An 18,502-nucleotide genomic window follows, 5' to 3' on the forward strand; every position below is an offset into this window, starting at 1 on the left:
TAGCGATCCGGGGGTACTGCACGGTCACGCTCACAGTCCAAGGTGTAGAGTTCCACGATTTTCGCCTCTATGTCCTCCCTAACCTCTGTGCTGCACTTTTCCTTGGCCTGGATTTTCAGTGCAACCTCCAGAGCCTGACCCTTAAATTCGGCGGACCCTTACCACCCCTCACTGTGTGCGGCCTCGCGACCCTAAAAGTCGATCCTCCTTCCCTCTTTGCCAATCTAACTCCAGATCGCAAACCCGTCGCCACCAGGAGCAGACGGTACAGCACCCAGGATAAGGCCTTCATCAGGTCTGAGGTCCAGTGGTTGCTGCAGGAGGGAGTCATCGAGGCCAGCAACAGCCCCTGGAGAGCTCAAGTGGTAGTGGTTAAGTCTGGGGAGAAAAAACGAATGGTCGTGGACTACAGCCAGACCATCAATCGGTATACGCAGCTCGACGCGTACCCCCTCCCACGCATATCTGACATGGTTAACCAGATTGCACAGTACTAGGTCTTCTCAACGGTGGACCTGAAATCCGCTTACCACCAGGTCCCCATCTGTAAATCGGACCGGCCATACACCGCCTTCGAGGCAGACGGCCGGCTATATCACTTCCTTAGGGTCCCATTCGGTGTCACCAATGAGGTTTCGGTCTTCCAAAGGGAGATGGTCGACCGGTACAGCTTGCGGGCCACGTTTCCGTACCTAGACAATGTGACCATCTGCGGCCATGATCAGCAGGACGACGCCAACCTCGCTAAATTTCTCCGCACCGCCACTCTCCTCAACCTCACGTATAAGAAGGAGAAGTGTGTGTTCAGCATGAACCGCTTAGCCATCCTCGGCTATGTGGTCCAGAACGGAGTTCTGGGGCCCGATCCCGACTGCATGCGCCCCCTCATGGAGCTTACCCCCCCCACTGCCCCAAGGCCCTCAAACGCTGCCTGGGGTTCTTCTCGTATTACGCTCAGTGGGTCCCAAACTATGCGGAAAAGGCCCGCCACTCATACAGTCCACTCATTTCCCGCTGACCGAGGCCCAACAGGCTTTCGCCCGGATGAGAGCTGATATTGCCAAAGCTGGGATGCACGCTGTAGATGAAACACTTCCTTTCCAAGTAGAAAGCGACGCATCGGATGTCGCCCTTGCCGCCACCCTCAACCAGGCAGGCAGGCCCGTGGCATTCTTTTCCCGCACCCTCCATGCCTCCGAAATTCGGCACTCATCCGTCGAAAAGGAGGCCCAGGCTATCGTTGAGGCTGTGCGACATTGGAGGCATTACCTGGCCGGCAGGAGATTCACTCTCCTCACTGACCAACGGTCGGTAGCCTTCATGTTCAACAACACACAGCGGGGCAAGATCAAAAATGACAAAATCTTGTGGTGGAGAATCGAGCTCTCCACCTATAACTATGAGATTAAGTATCGCCCTGGCAAACTCAACGAGCCCCCAGACGCCCTATCACAAGGTACATGTGCCAGCGCACAGGTAGACCGACTCCGGGCCCTGCACGACAGCCTTTGTCACCCAGGGGTCACTTGGTTGTTTCACTTCATTAAGGCACAAAATTTGCCCTACTCCGTCGAGGAAGTAAGGACGATCACTAAGGACTGCGCACCTGGTGAAGGCCTCCCGCCCCTTTGAACGCCTCAGCGTGGATTCCAAAGGCCCCCTCCCCTCCTCCGAATGACACATGTATTTCCTCAGTGTGATCGATGAATACTCCCGTTTTCCCTTCGCCATCCCGTGCCCCGACATTAAAGCCCTTCATTCTATCTTCACTCTGTTCGGCATTCCCGCCTAAATCCACAGTGACAGGGGATCCTCATTCATGAGTGATGAGCTACGTCAGTTCCTGCTCAGCAGGGGTATCACCTCCAGCAGAACGACAAGCTATAACCCCCGGGGAAACGGACAGGTAGAAAGGGAGAATGGGACGGTATGGAGGGCGTCCAGCTGGCCCTACGGTCCAGAAATCCCCCGGTCTCCCGCTGGCAAGAGGTCCTCCCTGATGCACTACATTGCATTCGCTCATTACTCTGCACTGCTACTAACAGTACACCGCATGAACTTCTTTTTGCCTTCCCCAGGAAGTCCACTTCCGGGGTATCACTCCCAACTTGGCTCACAGCTCCGGGAACCGTGCTTCTCCGTAAACATGTGCGGCTCCAAAAGGCGGATCCGTTGGTGGAAAGTGTGCACCTGCTCCACGCAAACCCCCAGTACACCTATGTGCCGTTCCCCGACGGCCGCCAGGATACCGTCTCCCTCAGGGACCTGGCACCAGCAGGTTCCACCCCCACACCACCCCCGTCGCTCCCCTCCCCTCCCTGCCGCCCCCATCACCCCCCTAGGACTGTCCTTCCTCCCGCTGCCCACCCCCGTTGACGAAGAGGATTTCGGCACACTCCCGGAGTCAACTTCGACCACGACAGCACCAACATCGCCGGCTCCACTTCATCAATCCCAGAGGATGATCAAGGCGCCGGACCGGCTGAACCTCTGACTGGCCCACCGGATGACCAGAGACATTTTTTATTGTTCTGTAAATATTAAAGATTGCGAATTGTATATAGTTATTCATCACCCCCACCGGACTCAATTTTAACAGGGGGTGAATGTGGTAAACCACTGTGTTCTTATATTAAGGGTTGTACAGTAGAACCTGCACTACAAGTTCACCTGGTCCCCTGCATGCTAGCTCCGCCCAGGAGCCGGGTTATAAATATGCGTGGCCTTCAGCTCGCAGCCATTTCATCAGCTGCTGTAGGAGGCCACACTTCAGATACTAATAAAGCCTCAGTTTGAATTCAACATCGTCTCCAGCCAAACTAATCGTGCCTCAGGCAGCATAGTCTGCGCAGGCTTGGAGGGCCTTAGCTGTACTTTTCTTTGTTCTTTGAAGGCCCTTTATTGGACCAAGGCTTTGTGGGACGAATGCCCTCTTCTGTACTGTATGACTCTATTAGGTGTAAAGGCCTGATAATGACATTTAAATGTATTCAAGTAAGGATCGCAATGTTCAATGTTGGGATACCTATTCTGTCATTGATGGGGGGCAGGGACAATCAATTGTGGAAATGCTGTTGCCGTAAAAGCTGTCCTGGAAATGACACGGGATTCCCTCCCCCAGCCTTCCCACTGCCATTCCTGCCCCCCGAAAGCAGAAAATCCCCCCCCCCCCCCCCAGAGAGCTTTTCTGTCCTCCAGCTAATGTGCCATCTATGCAGTTCATTGATTCTAGTCAGTAGCCAGTATGGTACTTTCTTTTAAGTTAGTGAGTAGTTTGATTTGCAGTCTGTGTCTTTCCTTCTGTAAAATGGTAAATGCACTGAATGAGAAAATACTGGGCGGAATTCTCCGACCCCCCGTCGGGTCACAGGATCGGCAGCGGGACGCGCGAATCGTGGCACACTGCTCCGATGCCGGGACGCTGCGGAGAATCGCCGGCATTGGGGCCGGCGTGGCGCCGGTCGGGGTATGCGGCGACGGGCCGGCGCGCCGATTCTCCAGCCCGCATGGGCCGAACGGCCGTCAACAAAAAGCTGAATCCCGCCGGTGCCATTCTAACATCCTCTGAGCTGACGGGACCTTGGCGTTGAAGGGTCCGGTGGCAGCCTGTAGGGGGGGGGGAGGGGGGCCTCCGTAGTGGCCTGGCCCACGATCGGGGCCCACCGATCGGCGGGCCGGCCTCTCTGCTTGGGGGCCTCCTTTCCTCTGCGCCGGCTCCTGTAGCCCTCGCCAATTGGCGTCAGGGCCGGCACAGGGAAGAAGACCACTGCGCATGCGCTAGTTGGCGCCTGCCCAACTGCGCAGGCGCGGGCCCCGTGGCGCCGGGTTCGCGCTGGGATCGGCAGCTGGGGCGGCGTGGCCCACTCCAGCGCCATGCTAGCCCCCTGTGGGTCCTGGAACGGGCACCACCGCTGGAGTAAAACACTCCCGTTTTTACGCCAGCGTCGACACTTAGCCGCCCGATGGGAGAATCCCGCTTCTGTTCAGACAACAATACCGTTTCATAACTTTATGCATTGCTTACTTGAATGCAAAATATTTTGCTAACAGAAAGCTTGTGAGGATGTTTAAAGGAGAACCAAATACATTATACATCACAATTGTCTTATGGATGAATGAAAGCTGATAGTCAATATTCAATCATTCTCAACTGCATCCTGCTAAGTTTATTTTTGCTGTGCTGGTTCTCAACAATGGTTTTAAAAAATATATAATATTTTTATTAAGGTTTTTTAACAACACAATTTTTTCCCCTTACAAATAATAACCCCCCCCCACCCCGTAACAAAATAACGCAAATTCTCCCTGAGCAAGATATATACATGGCAAGATGGATTACTTACATAGCTTTATACACTGGCTCTCGCCCATTCGTGCCAGTTTCTCCCACCCTCCATGTTATCCCCCGCTCATCCGTCCCCTCCAGCAATCTCTCGTTCCCCCCTCCCCTCCCCCCCACCCCACCCCCCCACCCCCTCCACCCCCCCAGGGTTGCTGCTGCTGCTGACCGACCTTCCTCTAACGATCCGCGAGGTATTCTAGGAACGGTTGCCACCGCCTGTAGAACCCTTGTGCAGACCCTCTCAAAGCGAACTTAATTCTCTCCAATTTTATGAACCCCGCCATGTCGTTTATCCAGGCCTCCAGGCTAGGGGGCTTCGCCTCCTTCCACAATAGCAAGACCCTTCGCCGGGCTACTAGGGACGCAAAGGCCAGAATTCCGGCCTCTTTCGCCTCCTGTACTCCCGGCTCATCCACTAATCCAAATATTGCTAGCCCCCAGCTTGGCTTGACCCGGACTTTCACCACCTGGGATATTACTCCCGCCACGCCTCTCCAGAACCCCTCCAATGCCGGGCATGACCAAAACATATGGACATGGTTCGCCGGGCTCCCTGAACATCTTTCACATCTATCCTCTACTCCAAAGAATCTACTCAGCCTCGCCCTCGTCAAATGCGCTCTGTGAACCACCTTAAATTGTATCAGACTGAGCCTGGTACACGAGGAGGAGGTATTAACCCTGCCCAGGGCGTCGGCCCATAGCCCTTCCTCAATCTCCTCCCCCAACTCCTCCTCCCATTTACCTTTCAATTCTTCTACTAGCGCTTCCCCCTCTGCTTTCATCTCTTGGTATATTTCCGACACCTTGCCCTCCCCGACCCATACCCCCGAGATCATCCTATCTTGAACTTCTTGTGCCGGGAGCAACGGAAATTCCCTCACCTGTTGCCTCACAAAAGCCCTCACCTGCATATATCTAAATGCGTTTCCCGGGGGTAACTCAAATTTCTCCTCCAGTGCCCCTAGGCTCGCAAATGTCCCGTCAATGAACAGGTCCCCCATTCTTCTAATCCCCGCCCGATGCCAGCCTTGGACCCCCCCGTCCATCTTCCCCGGGACAAACCGGTGGTTACCCCTGATCGGGGACCACACCGATGCTCCCATTGCACTCCTGTGCCTTCTCCACTGGCCCCAGATCCTTAGCATTGCCGCTACCACCGGGCTTGTGGTGTGTTTTGTCGGCGAGAGCGGCAGCGGTGCAGTTACCAACGCCCCCAGGCTCGTTCCTTTACAGGACGCCATCTCCATCCTCTTCCATGCCGTCCCCTCGCCCTCCATGACCCACTTGCGGATCATCGCCACGTTTGCTGCCCAGTAGTAACTCTCTAGGTTTGGCAAAGCCAACCCTCCTCGGTCCCTGTTGCGTTCCAAGATCCCTCTTCTAACCCTCGGTGTCTTATTTGCCCACACATACCCCATAATACTCCTACCTACTTTCTTGAAAAAGCCCTTGGTGATCACGATGGGGAGGCACTGAAACACGAACAAAAACCTCGGAAGGACCACCATTTGACCGACTGCACCCTACCCGCCAGCGAGAGCGGGAGCATGTCCCATCTTTTAAAATCCTCCTCCATTTGCTCCACCAACCTCGTCAAATTCAGTTTATGTAGGGCCCCCCAACTTCTGGCCACCTGTATCCCCAGATACCGAAAACTCCTCTCCGCCCTCCTCAGCGGTAGGTCCCCTATCCCTCTTTCTTGGTCCCCTGCCTGTAATACAAAAAGCTCACTCTTCCCTACATTAAGCTTGTAGCCCGAGAACTCCCCAAACTCCTTCAGAGTCTGCATGACCTCCACCATCCCCTCTATTGGGTCCGCCACGTATAGCAGCAGGTCATCCGCGTATAGCGATACCTGATGCTCCTCTCCCCCGCGGACTATTCCCCTCCATTTCTTGGACTCCCTAAGTGATATGGCCAAGGGTTCGATCGCCAGTGCAAACAACAGGGGGGACAGGGGGCACCCTTGCCTTGTCCCTCGGCACAGCCGAAAGTACTCCGACCTCCGCCGGTTCGTCACTACACTCGCCACCGGGGCGCTATAAAGGAGCTTAACCCATCTAATAAACCCTACCCCAAACCCAAACCTGCGCAATACCTCCCAGAGGTACTCCCACTCTACTCGGTCAAAGGCTTTTTCCGCGTCCATAGCTGCCACTATCTCCGCCTCTCCCTCCTCCGATATCATCATTATCACGTTTAAGAGCCGCCGCACATTGGTATTTAACTGCCTGCCCTTTACAAATCCCGTCTGGTCCTCATGAATCACACCCGGGACACAGTCCTCAATCCTCGTGGCCAGCACGTTTGCCAATAACTTAGCGTCCACATTGAGGAGCGATATCGGCCTGTACGATCCACATTGCAGTGGATCCTTGTCTCGCTTAAGAATCAAGGAGATTGTCGCCTCCAACATTGTCTGGGGCAGGGTTCCCTCCTCTCTTGCCTCGTTAAAGGTCCTCACTAGCAGCGGGGCCAGCAGGCCCACATATTTTCTATAGAACTCCACCGGGAACCCGTCCGGCCCCGGGGCCTTCCCCGCCTGCATGCTCCCCAAGCCCTTACTCAGCTCCTCCAACCCAATTGGTGCTCCCAAACCAACCACCTCCTGCTCCTCCACCGTCAGAAACCCCAGCTGGTCCAGAAATCACCTCAACCCCCTTCCCCCCCTGGGGGCTGGGACCTGTACAGCTCTTCATAGAAGGCCTTGAATACCTTATTTATTTTCGTGGCACTTCGAACCGTGGCTCCCCTTCCATCTTTGATTCCCCCTATTTCCCTCGCTGCCGCCCTCTTACGGAGCTGGTGCGCCAGCATCCAACTAGCCTTTTCCCCATACTCATAGGTCGCCCCCTGCGCCTTCCTCCACTGTGCCTCCGCCTTGCCCGTGGTCAGTAGGTCAAATTCCGTCTGGAGCCGCCGCCGTTCCCTGAGTACTCTTTCCTCCGGGGCCTCTGCGTATCTCCTGTCCACTTGCAAGATCTCCCCCACGAACCTCTCCCTTTCCATGCCCTCTGTCTTCTCCCTATGAGCCCTAATGGAGATCAGCTCTCCCCTGACCACCGCCTTCAATGCCTCCCATACCACCCCCACTCGCACCTCCCCGTTGTCGTTGGCCTCCAAGTACCTTTCAATGCACCCCCTCACCTTCCCACACACCACCTCATCAGCCAGCAGTCCCACGTCCAACCGCCACAGCGGGCGTTGGTCCCTCTCCTCTCCCAGCCCCATTTCCACCCAGTGCGGGGCATGGTCCGACACGGCTATGGCCGAATACTCCGTCCCCTCCACTCTCGGAATAAACGCCCTACCCGGAACAAAGAAATCTATCCGGGAGTAAACCTTATGTACGTGGGAGAAAAAAGAAAATTCCCTGGCCTGCGGTCTTGCAAACCTCCATGTGTCCACTCCCCCCATCTGATCCATAAAACCCCTGAGCACCTTGGCCGCCGCCGGCCTCCTTCCCGTCCTTGATCTGGAGCGGTCCAGTACTGAGTCCAGCACTGTATTAAAGTCCCCTCCCATTATCAGTCCTCCTACCTCCAGGTCCGGAATGTGCCCCAACATACGCTTCATAAATCCAGCATCATCCCAGTTCGGGGCGTATACATTTACCAACACCACCCTCGTCCCTTGCAACCTACCACTCACCATCACATATCTCCCTCCATTATCCGCTACGATAGTCTTGCCCCCCCCCCCCCGCCGACTAGCCATCTCCTTTTCTGGGCCAGTCCCTTGTCCGCGTCTCCCTCCCTCTCCAGTCCCCCAGCCGGGGGACCCCCGTCCCAGCCACCTCTTCTGTGTCCCGTTCTCTTTCGGCCAGTGCAGCAGCAACCCTTTCCCCCCTCCCTCCTCTCCCCCCCTTCCCCCCCTCCCCTCCCCCTCGCTAGATCCCCGTCTAGCTTTTTTGCTACCCCCATATCCCTCCCGTAAGTCAGCTGACACAACTGACCCCGGCTTCCCCCGCCATCCCTTTGACCCCCCCCCCCCCCCCGTGTGGGATTCTCCCAATCAATATACATTCCTTCGTTCTCCTTCCCGCCTCTTGCCACGCGTGGGAAAGAAAACCACGCGCTTTCCAAAGCCTGCCCCTCCCCCCATGGCGCCTCCTGTCGTGACCTTGTCTCTCTCCTCCAGCCCATATAACATTCCCTGTGCGTGATTGACCCCCTATGTACAACAACCATCATACTTCAACCCTCAAACACCCCCCTCCCACACAAACCCTCAATTAGAGTCCAGCTTTTCAGTTAATATAAAGGTCCACGCCTCTTCGGGCGTTTCGAAGTAGAGGTGTTGGCCATTATGTGTAACCCACAGTCGCGCTGCTGCAACATTCCAAATTTCACCCCTTTCCGATGCAGCACCGCTTTGGCCCGGTTGAAACCCGCTCTCCGCTTAGCGACCTCCGCGCTCCAATCCCGGTATATTCTAATCTCTGCATTGTCCCACTTGCTGCTCCGTTCCCTCTTGGCCCATTTCAGGACCCTCTCTCTGTCCGTAAACCGGTGAAATCTCACCACCATCGCCCTTGGTGGCTCATTTGCCTTGGGGTTCCTCGCAAGGACTCGGTGCACCCCATCCAGCTCCAGCAATCCCGGGGGGGCCTCCACACCCATCAGCGTCCCGATCATTGTGCCCACATATGCCGCGGCATCGGCCCCCTCCACTCCTTCTGGGAGTCCCAGGATCCTCAAGTTGTTTCTCCTCGACCTGTTCTCCAGGTCTTTGAGTCTTCCCGCCCACGTCTTGTGCAGCGCCTCGTGCCGCTCCACTCTCTCCGCCAGGCCCACGAGCTCATCGTCGTTCACGTTCACGTTTTCCTGGATCTCCTGGATCTTCACCTCTTGGGCTTTCTGGGTTGCTCCAAGTCCTTCAATTATCGCCAGCAGAGGCGCAACCATCTCCTTGCGCATCTCCTCAAAGCAGCGCTTGATGAACTCCTGCATCTCTTGTCTGTTGGCGCTGCCATTTCGTTTTTTTTCCCCTTCTTCTCTCGCTGCCCCAGGGCCGTTTTTTTTGCCGTTTCGCTGCGGGTCCGATCCATACAGGTTGGTTGGGGACCTTTCTCCTTCCTTCCCCACGGGTTGGTTTTCAAAAAAATGCCGTTGGGGCTCCGTTAGCGGGCCCGAAAGTCCGGATGCGCGGCTTAGCTCCGCATCGCCGCAACCCGGAAGCACATTGGTTCTCAACAATGTTCATCACTCCCCTTTGTGTTCCACTTGCAGCCATTACTGGAATACCTTGAGTAAAAAGTGCAATGTTATTTGTCAAAAAACCTTGATGATGCATCAATTCATCCTCTGCACAAGCTCTGTGCAATTCAAACGTACAATAGCTTTATAAATATATATGGATGTACATCTATGCATAGAAAGATAGAAACATAGAAAATAGGTGCAGTGTTAGGCCCTTCAGCTATTCGAGCCTGCACCACCATTCAATATGATCATGGCTGATCATGCAAATTCAGTATCCCACTCCTGCTTTCTCTCCATACCCCTTAATACCTTTAGCTGAAAGGGTCACGTCCAACCTCCTCTTGAACATAGCCAACGAACTGCCCACATCAGCTTTCCACAAGTTCACAACTCTGAGAGAAGAAGTTCTTCCTCATCTCAGTCCTGAATGGCTTACTCCTTATTCTTAGGCTGTAAACCCTGGTTCTTGATGTCCCCAACATTGGGAACATTCTTCCCCCATCTAGCCTGTCCAGCCCCATCAGGATTTTATACGTCTCGATGAGATTCCGTCTTATTCTTCTAAACTCCAGTGAGTACAAGCCCAGTCGATCCAGTCTTTCTTCATATGTCAGTCCCGCCATCCCGGGAATTAGTCTGGTGAACCATCGCTGGACACCTTCAATAGCAAGAATGTCCTTCCTCAAACTAGGAGACCAAAACTGCACACAATACTCAAGGTGTGGCCTCACCAAGGCCCTGTATAACTGTAGCAAGTCATCCCTACTCCTATACTCAAATCTTCTCGCTATGAAGACCAACGTGTCATTTGCTTTCCTCACCGCCTGCTGCACCTGCATGCCAATCTTCAGCGACTGTTCCACCATGACACCCAGGTCTCGTTGCACTTCCCCTTTTCCTAAACCGCCACCATTCAGATAATAATCTGCCTTCCTGTTTTTGCCACCAAAGTGGATAACCTCACATTTTGCCACATTATATTCCATTTGCCAAGTATTTGCCCACTCAGCCAGCCTGTCCAAATCACTCTGCAGCCTCTTTGCATCCTCCTCACAGCACACACTGCCACCCAGCTTAGTGTCGTCTGGACATTTGGTGATATCGCATGCAATTCCTTTGTCCAAATCAAGGCATGCAATGCCTTGGAAAATATACCCATGGAAATATACCTTTGAATGATGTATATTCTTGATGGTCCAATTAAAAACATATAAAATTATCAAGAATGTTCCTCTGACATAAAAACAGCTTGCATTTATGTAGCATCCTTAATGTAGTAAAGCATCACAGGCTCCTTCACAGAAATCTTATTTGGCAAAAGTTTCCACTGAGCCACAAGAGGGAATATCAGGTTATCAAAGATGTAGGTTGTAATGATAATATCAAAGGGATAGGGAAGTGGAGAGGTGAAGAGGTTTAAGGCAGAGGATTCCAGAGCTTAGGGCCGTTGGCAACTGAAGGCACAGCTGCTAATAGGGGACTGAGGGAAATTCAAGCACACACAAAAGACCAGAATTGGAGGAATGCCGCAATTTTGGCATGGCTGCGATCTGAAGACCATAAGATGTAGGGGCAGAAGCCATTCGGCCCATCGAGTCTTCTCCGCAAATCAATGAGATCATGACTGGTCTGATATGTTAATGCCCAACTCCACTTTCCTGCCTTATCCCCATAACTCTTGATTCCCTTACTGATTAAAAATCTGTCTATCATAGCCTTGAACATACTTAATGACTCGACCTCTACAGCCCTCTGCAATAATAATAATAATTGCTTATTGTCATGAGTAGGCTTCAATGAAGTTACTGTGAAAAGCCCCTAATTGCCACATTCCGGCGCCTGTTCGGGAAGGCTGGTACGGGAATTGAACCCGCACTGCTGGCATTGTTCTGCATTACAAGCCAGCTGTTTAGCCCACTGTGCTAAACCAGCCCCTGGTTTCCAGGTGAAGAATTCCATAGAATCGCTACCCTCTGAGAGAAGAAATTCTTCCTCATCTCTGTCTTAACAGATGAACCCTTACTCTGAGGTTCTAAGTCCAGAGCAGTTAATTTTGAAGATGTCACATTTGACTCAAAACAATAACTCGGTTTCTCTCTACACAGACTTGCTGAGCATTTCCAGCATTTTCTGTTTTTATTTCACAATAACATTGAACCCTGGCATCCAAATCCATACAGATTATTGGTTACATTAGTCCTAATGCAGGCACTTCCAAGTCAAGCCCCCGATGTATCTCAAAATGAGCTTGATTCTATTTGTGAGCAACATTCAATAACATTTGAAAAGAATGTTGTTAACTGATAATTATTATCTTTACGAGATTCATTACTGGCTGCAATCTGAACGCACTGATTCAGTTCGAGCCGTATCCCAGAAAATCCACTGCGTGTCTCTGGCAGTTTGTGAACAGAATGTTTCATCTACAGCTCATCTGTGATGTTGGCTGAAGCCTTTTGTTGAAACACACAGGGCTGGTGTTCCAGGCAAATGCCAGAAGAATCATTCTAGGACATTAATTGCAAACAAATCTCTGGAGTAATATCAGTGAGCTGCTAATAAATGGTTTCTGGAAGAATGAGACAAGGCAGGGCGACGACTAGACATTCAAGCTTATGCTGTTCAAATGTGAAATACCTGCAACAAATAACCATTTATTCCATTGCAATAAAAAATAGACGCTGAATCAAGAAAGAGACGTTACCTCAGACAAATCAATTATAATTCTCTTTGTGTCGATTGGTAAATCTTGCACTCCTGAGACAGTCATTCATATTTTGTGTTGTCATGCGTGATGTGTTTTTAAGACCGATTTATATGTTTTAACTCAGGCAAAGCAATGGCCAAACCATATTGGGACTACATTTGCAACTTATTTTTCTGTAAATTAAAAATAAATGTAAACATCAAAAATAATATAATTAATTATGGCTGACTGGGAGTATCCTCTAATTGCTTCCACCGTAAGAGATTAAGGGTAAAAGGTTCAGTGTGCAACGTTATTGACAATTTAATGGCAGGCTGTGTGAGGTTCGGTAAGTCAAGTGCATTGGTGGCACTTTGCACATCATTAAAATGGTCTAAATTTGAGTTTCAGGCTGGCCAAGTCATGACTAGAAGATGGAGCTGTGGTTTAGGCGAGAACAGAAGTAATTTTAGACCAAATTCTAATTATCGAATTATAGACCATTTGATTATGTTTTCCTTAAAGCCATCAGGAAGAAGGAAACACTGAACGAAGGCTCGCCAGCTACCCGTAAAGACAAAGTAATATTCTTAGCCCAGAAATGTATGTTACTGTAACCCTCTTAAATCACTTTAATGGGGTCCATCACAGAATCATAGATATTTCAAAATTTCATGAGGTCCTTTGGCGAGCTCCACTCTGCAGCTGAGAGTAGTGGGATATGGCATTGGACCAGCAAACCAGAGGTCATTAATTTCAATCTCACCGGAGCAAGCTGGGAAACTGAATTCAATAAATCTGATACTTTTCTAGGGGGGTCGGTACCAGAAACAATAACCGTAAAATGTGGCAGATTGCTGCTAAAACCCAACTGAATGACTAGTGTCATGAGGGGTTGAATGGCCTCTTTGTGTGGTATTCTATGCTGTATCCATTCTACGGTTGAAACTCCAATGAATACTGAGTTTTTAGTGCAGCAGTTAGTAACATTCCTTTCTGCTTCATTTTATTAATTTATTCACAATCTTCTTAACTGCTGTATCAAAAATAGAATTCGATGGAATGGTCATATTGGTTGTTATGGGTGGGATTCTATAATAATGAGACTATGTCCCCACGCAGGTGTGAAAAGCGGCGCCATTCACTCCGGCGTCAACGGTCCCCGATAATGGGGAATGCTCCCCTTCCTAGGGGGCTAGGTTGGCGCCGGAGTGGTCCCCGCAGCTCCAGCCAGCGCGGAACGGCCCGCGCATGCGCGGAAAGGCCGGCATATTTCCACACATACATGCTACGGCCGGCGTATTTCTGCGCATGCGCGGGGGTTCCCTTCTTCGCGCCGGCCCCCGGGCAATATGGCAGAGCCCGACAGGGGCCCGGCACAGAGTAAAATAGGCCCCCACGGAACCAGCCCGCCCGCCAATTGTTAGGCCTTGATCGCGGGCCAGACCACTGTGGGGGCCCCCCACCGGGGACGGACCCCCCCCCCCCCCCACCCCCCCCCCCCCACCCCAGGACGGCCCCCGCAGACTCACCTTCCAAGTCCCGCTGTGTGGGACCTGAGTAACCCACGCCGGCGGGACTTGGCCGAACTCGTTGGCCACTCGGCCCATCGGGGCCCGCAAAATCGCCGGGGAGGCCGCTGTCAACGATCCCCAACCGGTGCGGCGGGAATCCTGCGGGCGCCCAAGAATCGACGCCGGAGAATGGGGAAGCCGGCGTCGGGGCGGCATGGCATGATCCCCCTCCTGGCCCATATTCTTCACAATTGTTAAAGCAAGTCAATAAATATTAAATTATTCTAATATGAAGGCTAGGGTGCCACGGTGGCACAGTGGTTCGCACTTCTGCCTACGGCGCTGAATCCCGGCCCTGGGTCACTGTCCGTGTGGAGTTTGCACATTCTCCCTGTGTCTGCGTGGGTTTCACCCCCACAACCCAAAGATGTGCAAGCTCGGTGGATTGACCACGCTAAATTGCCCCTTAATTGGAAAAAAAATAATTGGGTACTCTAAATTTGTAAAAAAAATATAATATGAAGGCTGAAAGTTAATTGCTCTTTAAAATGCAGATATGAATATGATAGTACAATAATAAGGCTGAAAGCCTTGTCAAAACCCTAAATAATTACAGTTAACACATGCGCACAGGAAATCTGGAAGTGAACCAGTAGCGAATTAGAACATGTGCATCATCTTGGTCCCTGTAGTAATGGCGTATCCTTTTACATTATTGTAAAACCTTCACGAGACCCACGGGGATGACCAATTGATCTCCCCATGGGGCTTATGGAATAATACAAGCTCCCCCGCAGAAGGGGAAAGGCCTAGGAGCTGAAACTCGTGAACCAGGTACTTAAAAGCCGCCCGGATAGGGACCGGCATGATCGCTAGTCCCGGCTGGGACTTAGGTGCCGAATGCCGCATTGTGGCCTTTACTTTTGTTAGCCTGAATAAACCTCCTTTGATTAACCTTCTCGGGACTCCTGAGGATGTTATAACTATCTTCCCTCTGCATCACAGGCCTACGTATAAAAATCCAGTTAATTTATAACACTCTTAAATTAAGATTAAAACAAAAAGGCGGAGTCAGGGAGAAAGAGAAAACGCGAGAAAGGAAAAAAGGCCGATTAAAGATCATACCTGACCAGTTATACCAGCAATTCTACGCACAGGCTTTCCCTTCTGGTGAGACGTCGTGGGTGGGCTCTGTCCATCCCAGTTTTGCAGCTCCTCAATGCTTTTTAAATACAACAGCGCTTTCAATCCAGTGCAGTAGTCATCAATCAAAGTGAAGTCCTGATTCTGAACAGCACTGCACACCTGGAAGAACACAGGTTATTTAATGTTGTGTATACAGTTACTTTTATTTGTTTATGATGTGTATTTTCAGACACATAATTCTGGCTGTTGAAGTTGCTGGGGGGGGGGGGGGGTGGCAGGGAGAAAGATCCTTATTAAGGATGCTAAATGATGAACCAAACCTTTGCTTCTATCCTGCAGATTTGCTCAAGTCATGTCCTGTTAAAATCCATTTGTAGTGTGTCATTCGTAAATGCAGCTTTATGAAATAGTACGCTGACGTGCTTTAAATGCATTATCGCCACTTACAAAAATGCGCTGAAATAATCGAGGAAGTCACAGGAAAGTACAGGACTAGAAAACATTCCACAGTTCACCCGACCTGTTCAAAAAACGAATGCCTCTCAGTTGTGTATTCTTATCCAATTCCTCCTTAATTTTTCCACATTCTCTGCCTCCTTTAACTACCGAGGCGTTTTATTTCACCGCCCTCAGGGCAAAATAGTTAAATCTCACCTGTGCTTTCCTCCCTCCTAATGGCTTCCAGAATGTGGGCCAATATCATGCAAATTATTCAATTTATGTAAGAACCCTGATTATTTGAACCATCTCTCCCCTGAGCCTTCTTATCCGCAAACCAAACAATGTCAGGCTTTACAAACTCTCCTCATACTTCAGACGCATTAAACGATTTGTTTTAATCACCTTTTTCTGCATTGCTTCCAATACCTAGGTATCCATAAGAAGATAAGACATAGGAGCCATTCGGCCCATCGAGTCCACTCTGCCATTCCATGAGATCATGACTGATCTGTTATGATAATCCCCAACACCCCGCCTTATCCCTGTAATCTTTGATTCCTTTACTGATTAAAAATCTGTCTATCTCAGTCTTGGCATACTAAACAACCCATGCCTCTATAGTATCCTTGCTATCATTAAGTGACCAGCATTTAACATAGTATTCCAGTTGCGTCTGTGCCCGCATCTTGTACAGATTCATTATCATCTGCAGGGATTTAGAATTCCTTTGGCTGGGCATGCTGACCCAGTTCACTGATGTTATCAGTGCCCCCATCAGTGAAACTTTCTGGAAGGTGCTCTCCTAACTACCCTCCCTGCGTCGACCATCCTATTAAGCATGATGGGTGGGTTCCCAAGGCTGAAGGCCGAATCAGAGAGATGGGGGCCGTTGAGGCAGGCAGGCAGCCACGCAACTTTGAGGCCTCTTGGTTGCTTTCATTGAGCCCTACAAATAAAGAGACCCGATTAGCCGATTAGCTAAGTATCATGGAATCCCTACAGTGCAGAAAGAGACCATTTGGCCCATCAAGTCAGCACCTACAATGTGAAAGAGCACCCCAGCTAGGTCCACTCCCCTGCCCTATCCACATAACCGCACCTAACCTGCACATCTTTAGACACTAAGGGTGATTTAGCATGGCCAATCCATCTAACCGGCACAGCTTTGGACTGTGGGAGGAAACCAGTGCACCCGGAGCGAAAGTGCAAACTCCACACAGTCACCCAAGGCTGCAATTGAACCTGTGACCCTGGCGCTGTGAGGCAGCAGTGCTAAGCACTGTGCCACCGTATGGAAGGGAAACCCTCCGCATGAGCAGTGATGGATGCCATTGCAGCCGTTCATCTCTGTGGCCCTTTAGTTAAGCGGTCTCTGTGCGGTCCTTTTAGTCAGAGGGTCTCTGTGGGGGGGGGGGGGGGGTGTCTCTCTATTTAAAGGGTCTCTGGGGGGTGTCCTGTTTGAGGGGGTCTTAGGGTGGTGGGGGGACATCTGGTAGGGGAGTGGTGGGCACATTGTGCATTGTGGAGGGGGGGGGGGTGCATTGTGGAGGGGGGGGGGTGACCCTCGGATGGACTTTGGGGTCAACTCCCTGAAGGAGTTTTCCTCTCAGCCCACCGCGAGGTCCACAACATCAGGTACACGTTTGGTAATACTTGTAGTGAATACCCCACCCACTTGATCCTGGCCCAGAGTCCCTGCTGCCCGTCTGCAAAGTGGATGCAAATACTTCATTAGAACACATTTGCATCTTCCCACTGGTGTGCGGGCATGAACCCGATCCTGCTGCCAACAAGGGACTGGAGCGTCGCAAAGGATGTTCCTGATGCCCAGACCCAGGTGTCACAGCCTGAGGATACGAGCGTAGACCATTTAGGACGGAGGTGAGGAGAGATTTCTTCACCAAAAGAGTGGTTGGCCTGTGAAATTCGTTTCCACAGAAAGTAGTTGAGGACTAAACATTGCCTGTTTTAAAGAAGCAGTTAGACATCGCACTTAGGCGAAAGGCGATCAAAGGATATGGAGGGAAAGCGGGATTAGGAAATTGAGTTGGATGATCAGCCATGAACATAATGAATGGGGGAGCAGGCTCGAAGGGTCAAATCCTCCTTCTCTTATTTTCCATGTTTCTAAATGGACTGGCGCCCGCCGGCACCTGGTGCCGATCCTGATTTTTCCCAGACGCCCAATTCTCTGCCGTATTGGGGACTCTGCTACCAGGGGTGGGTGGTGGAGAATCCAGGCCAGTAGCAATTGTGGTGTTGGGTGCTCTGGTGCACAGATGAGCCAACACAGTTGTATGTGGTACAACTCTATTTTATTTTAACTCTTATATACAGTTCGTTCTGGATACTCTGCACGTGCTGTCTCCCTGAGTGTGTCTGGTGGCAGGTCTGTCCTGGTCTTCCTCTACAGCTAATACTGACCACCGGGGGTCGTGTCTGTGCTTTTATATCTTTCTGTCATTGGTTGTGGTGTTGTGTGTTCTGATTTGTCTGTTGGTGTGTCTATCATGATGTGTGTGTTTGAATATCATGACATCCCCCCTTTTTACAAAGATATGTGCCTACGTGGTTATAAATATAATTGTGTCGTGAGTGCATCTAAGAGTGTGTGTGTGTGTTGTGTACAGCGTGTGTATATGACGTAACTATTTACATGGGGCGATGTCGGGTGCGTCACACTAACAAGGTTGTACCATAACAAAACATGGATGCGAGAGAAAAAAAAAAACTTGAACAGTGGTCCGGTCAGACGATATCTGGAACAATAAACAACAACAGGTTATAATACAGAAGTGTTTGACTTTTTGAACGTATGAACAGCGTTATAAGTCCAGTCTAATGGGTGACCGCCTCAAGAATGGGCTGGTCCTCAAGCCGGTTCAGCTGTGGAGATTTGGGGTCACACTGATTCACCTTGGACTGTTGGAGGTGATGCTGTTGCCGAAGTCTCTACTTTACCATTTGTTGTACTTCGTGCAGTGCTTGGTTTTTCATTCGTGCAAATATAACATTCAACATCTTTGTTGGTGTTGCCTTGGCTGTGGTTTGGTTCTGGTGGCGATGGAAGGGGCATGATCCGTGGCATCTCCACAAAGTCATCCTTGGGAACCAGTGGAGGATCCGGCGTGTGCGTACGGTTCAGTTGCGAGCGTGGAAGGCGGCG

The 18,502-nt window shown here is 51.1% G+C and overlaps 1 protein-coding gene across 2 annotated transcripts in view; it reads right to left on the reverse strand.

The window, feature by feature from the left end:
- The window catches only part of LOC140426151 (dihydropyrimidine dehydrogenase [NADP(+)]-like), a 1,098,238-nt gene that overhangs the window by 132,911 nt on the left and 946,825 nt on the right, over positions 1-18,502 (reverse strand). For both annotated transcript variants that reach the window (XM_072510567.1, XM_072510568.1), the window contains one exon: positions 14,875-15,054. In XM_072510567.1, coding sequence (XP_072366668.1) covers positions 14,875-15,054 — 180 coding nt within the window. The remainder of the gene's footprint in view (positions 1-14,874; positions 15,055-18,502) is intronic.

Source organism: Scyliorhinus torazame, chromosome 7, assembly GCF_047496885.1.
Source record: "Scyliorhinus torazame isolate Kashiwa2021f chromosome 7, sScyTor2.1, whole genome shotgun sequence".
Lineage (NCBI taxonomy): Eukaryota > Metazoa > Chordata > Chondrichthyes > Carcharhiniformes > Scyliorhinidae > Scyliorhinus > Scyliorhinus torazame.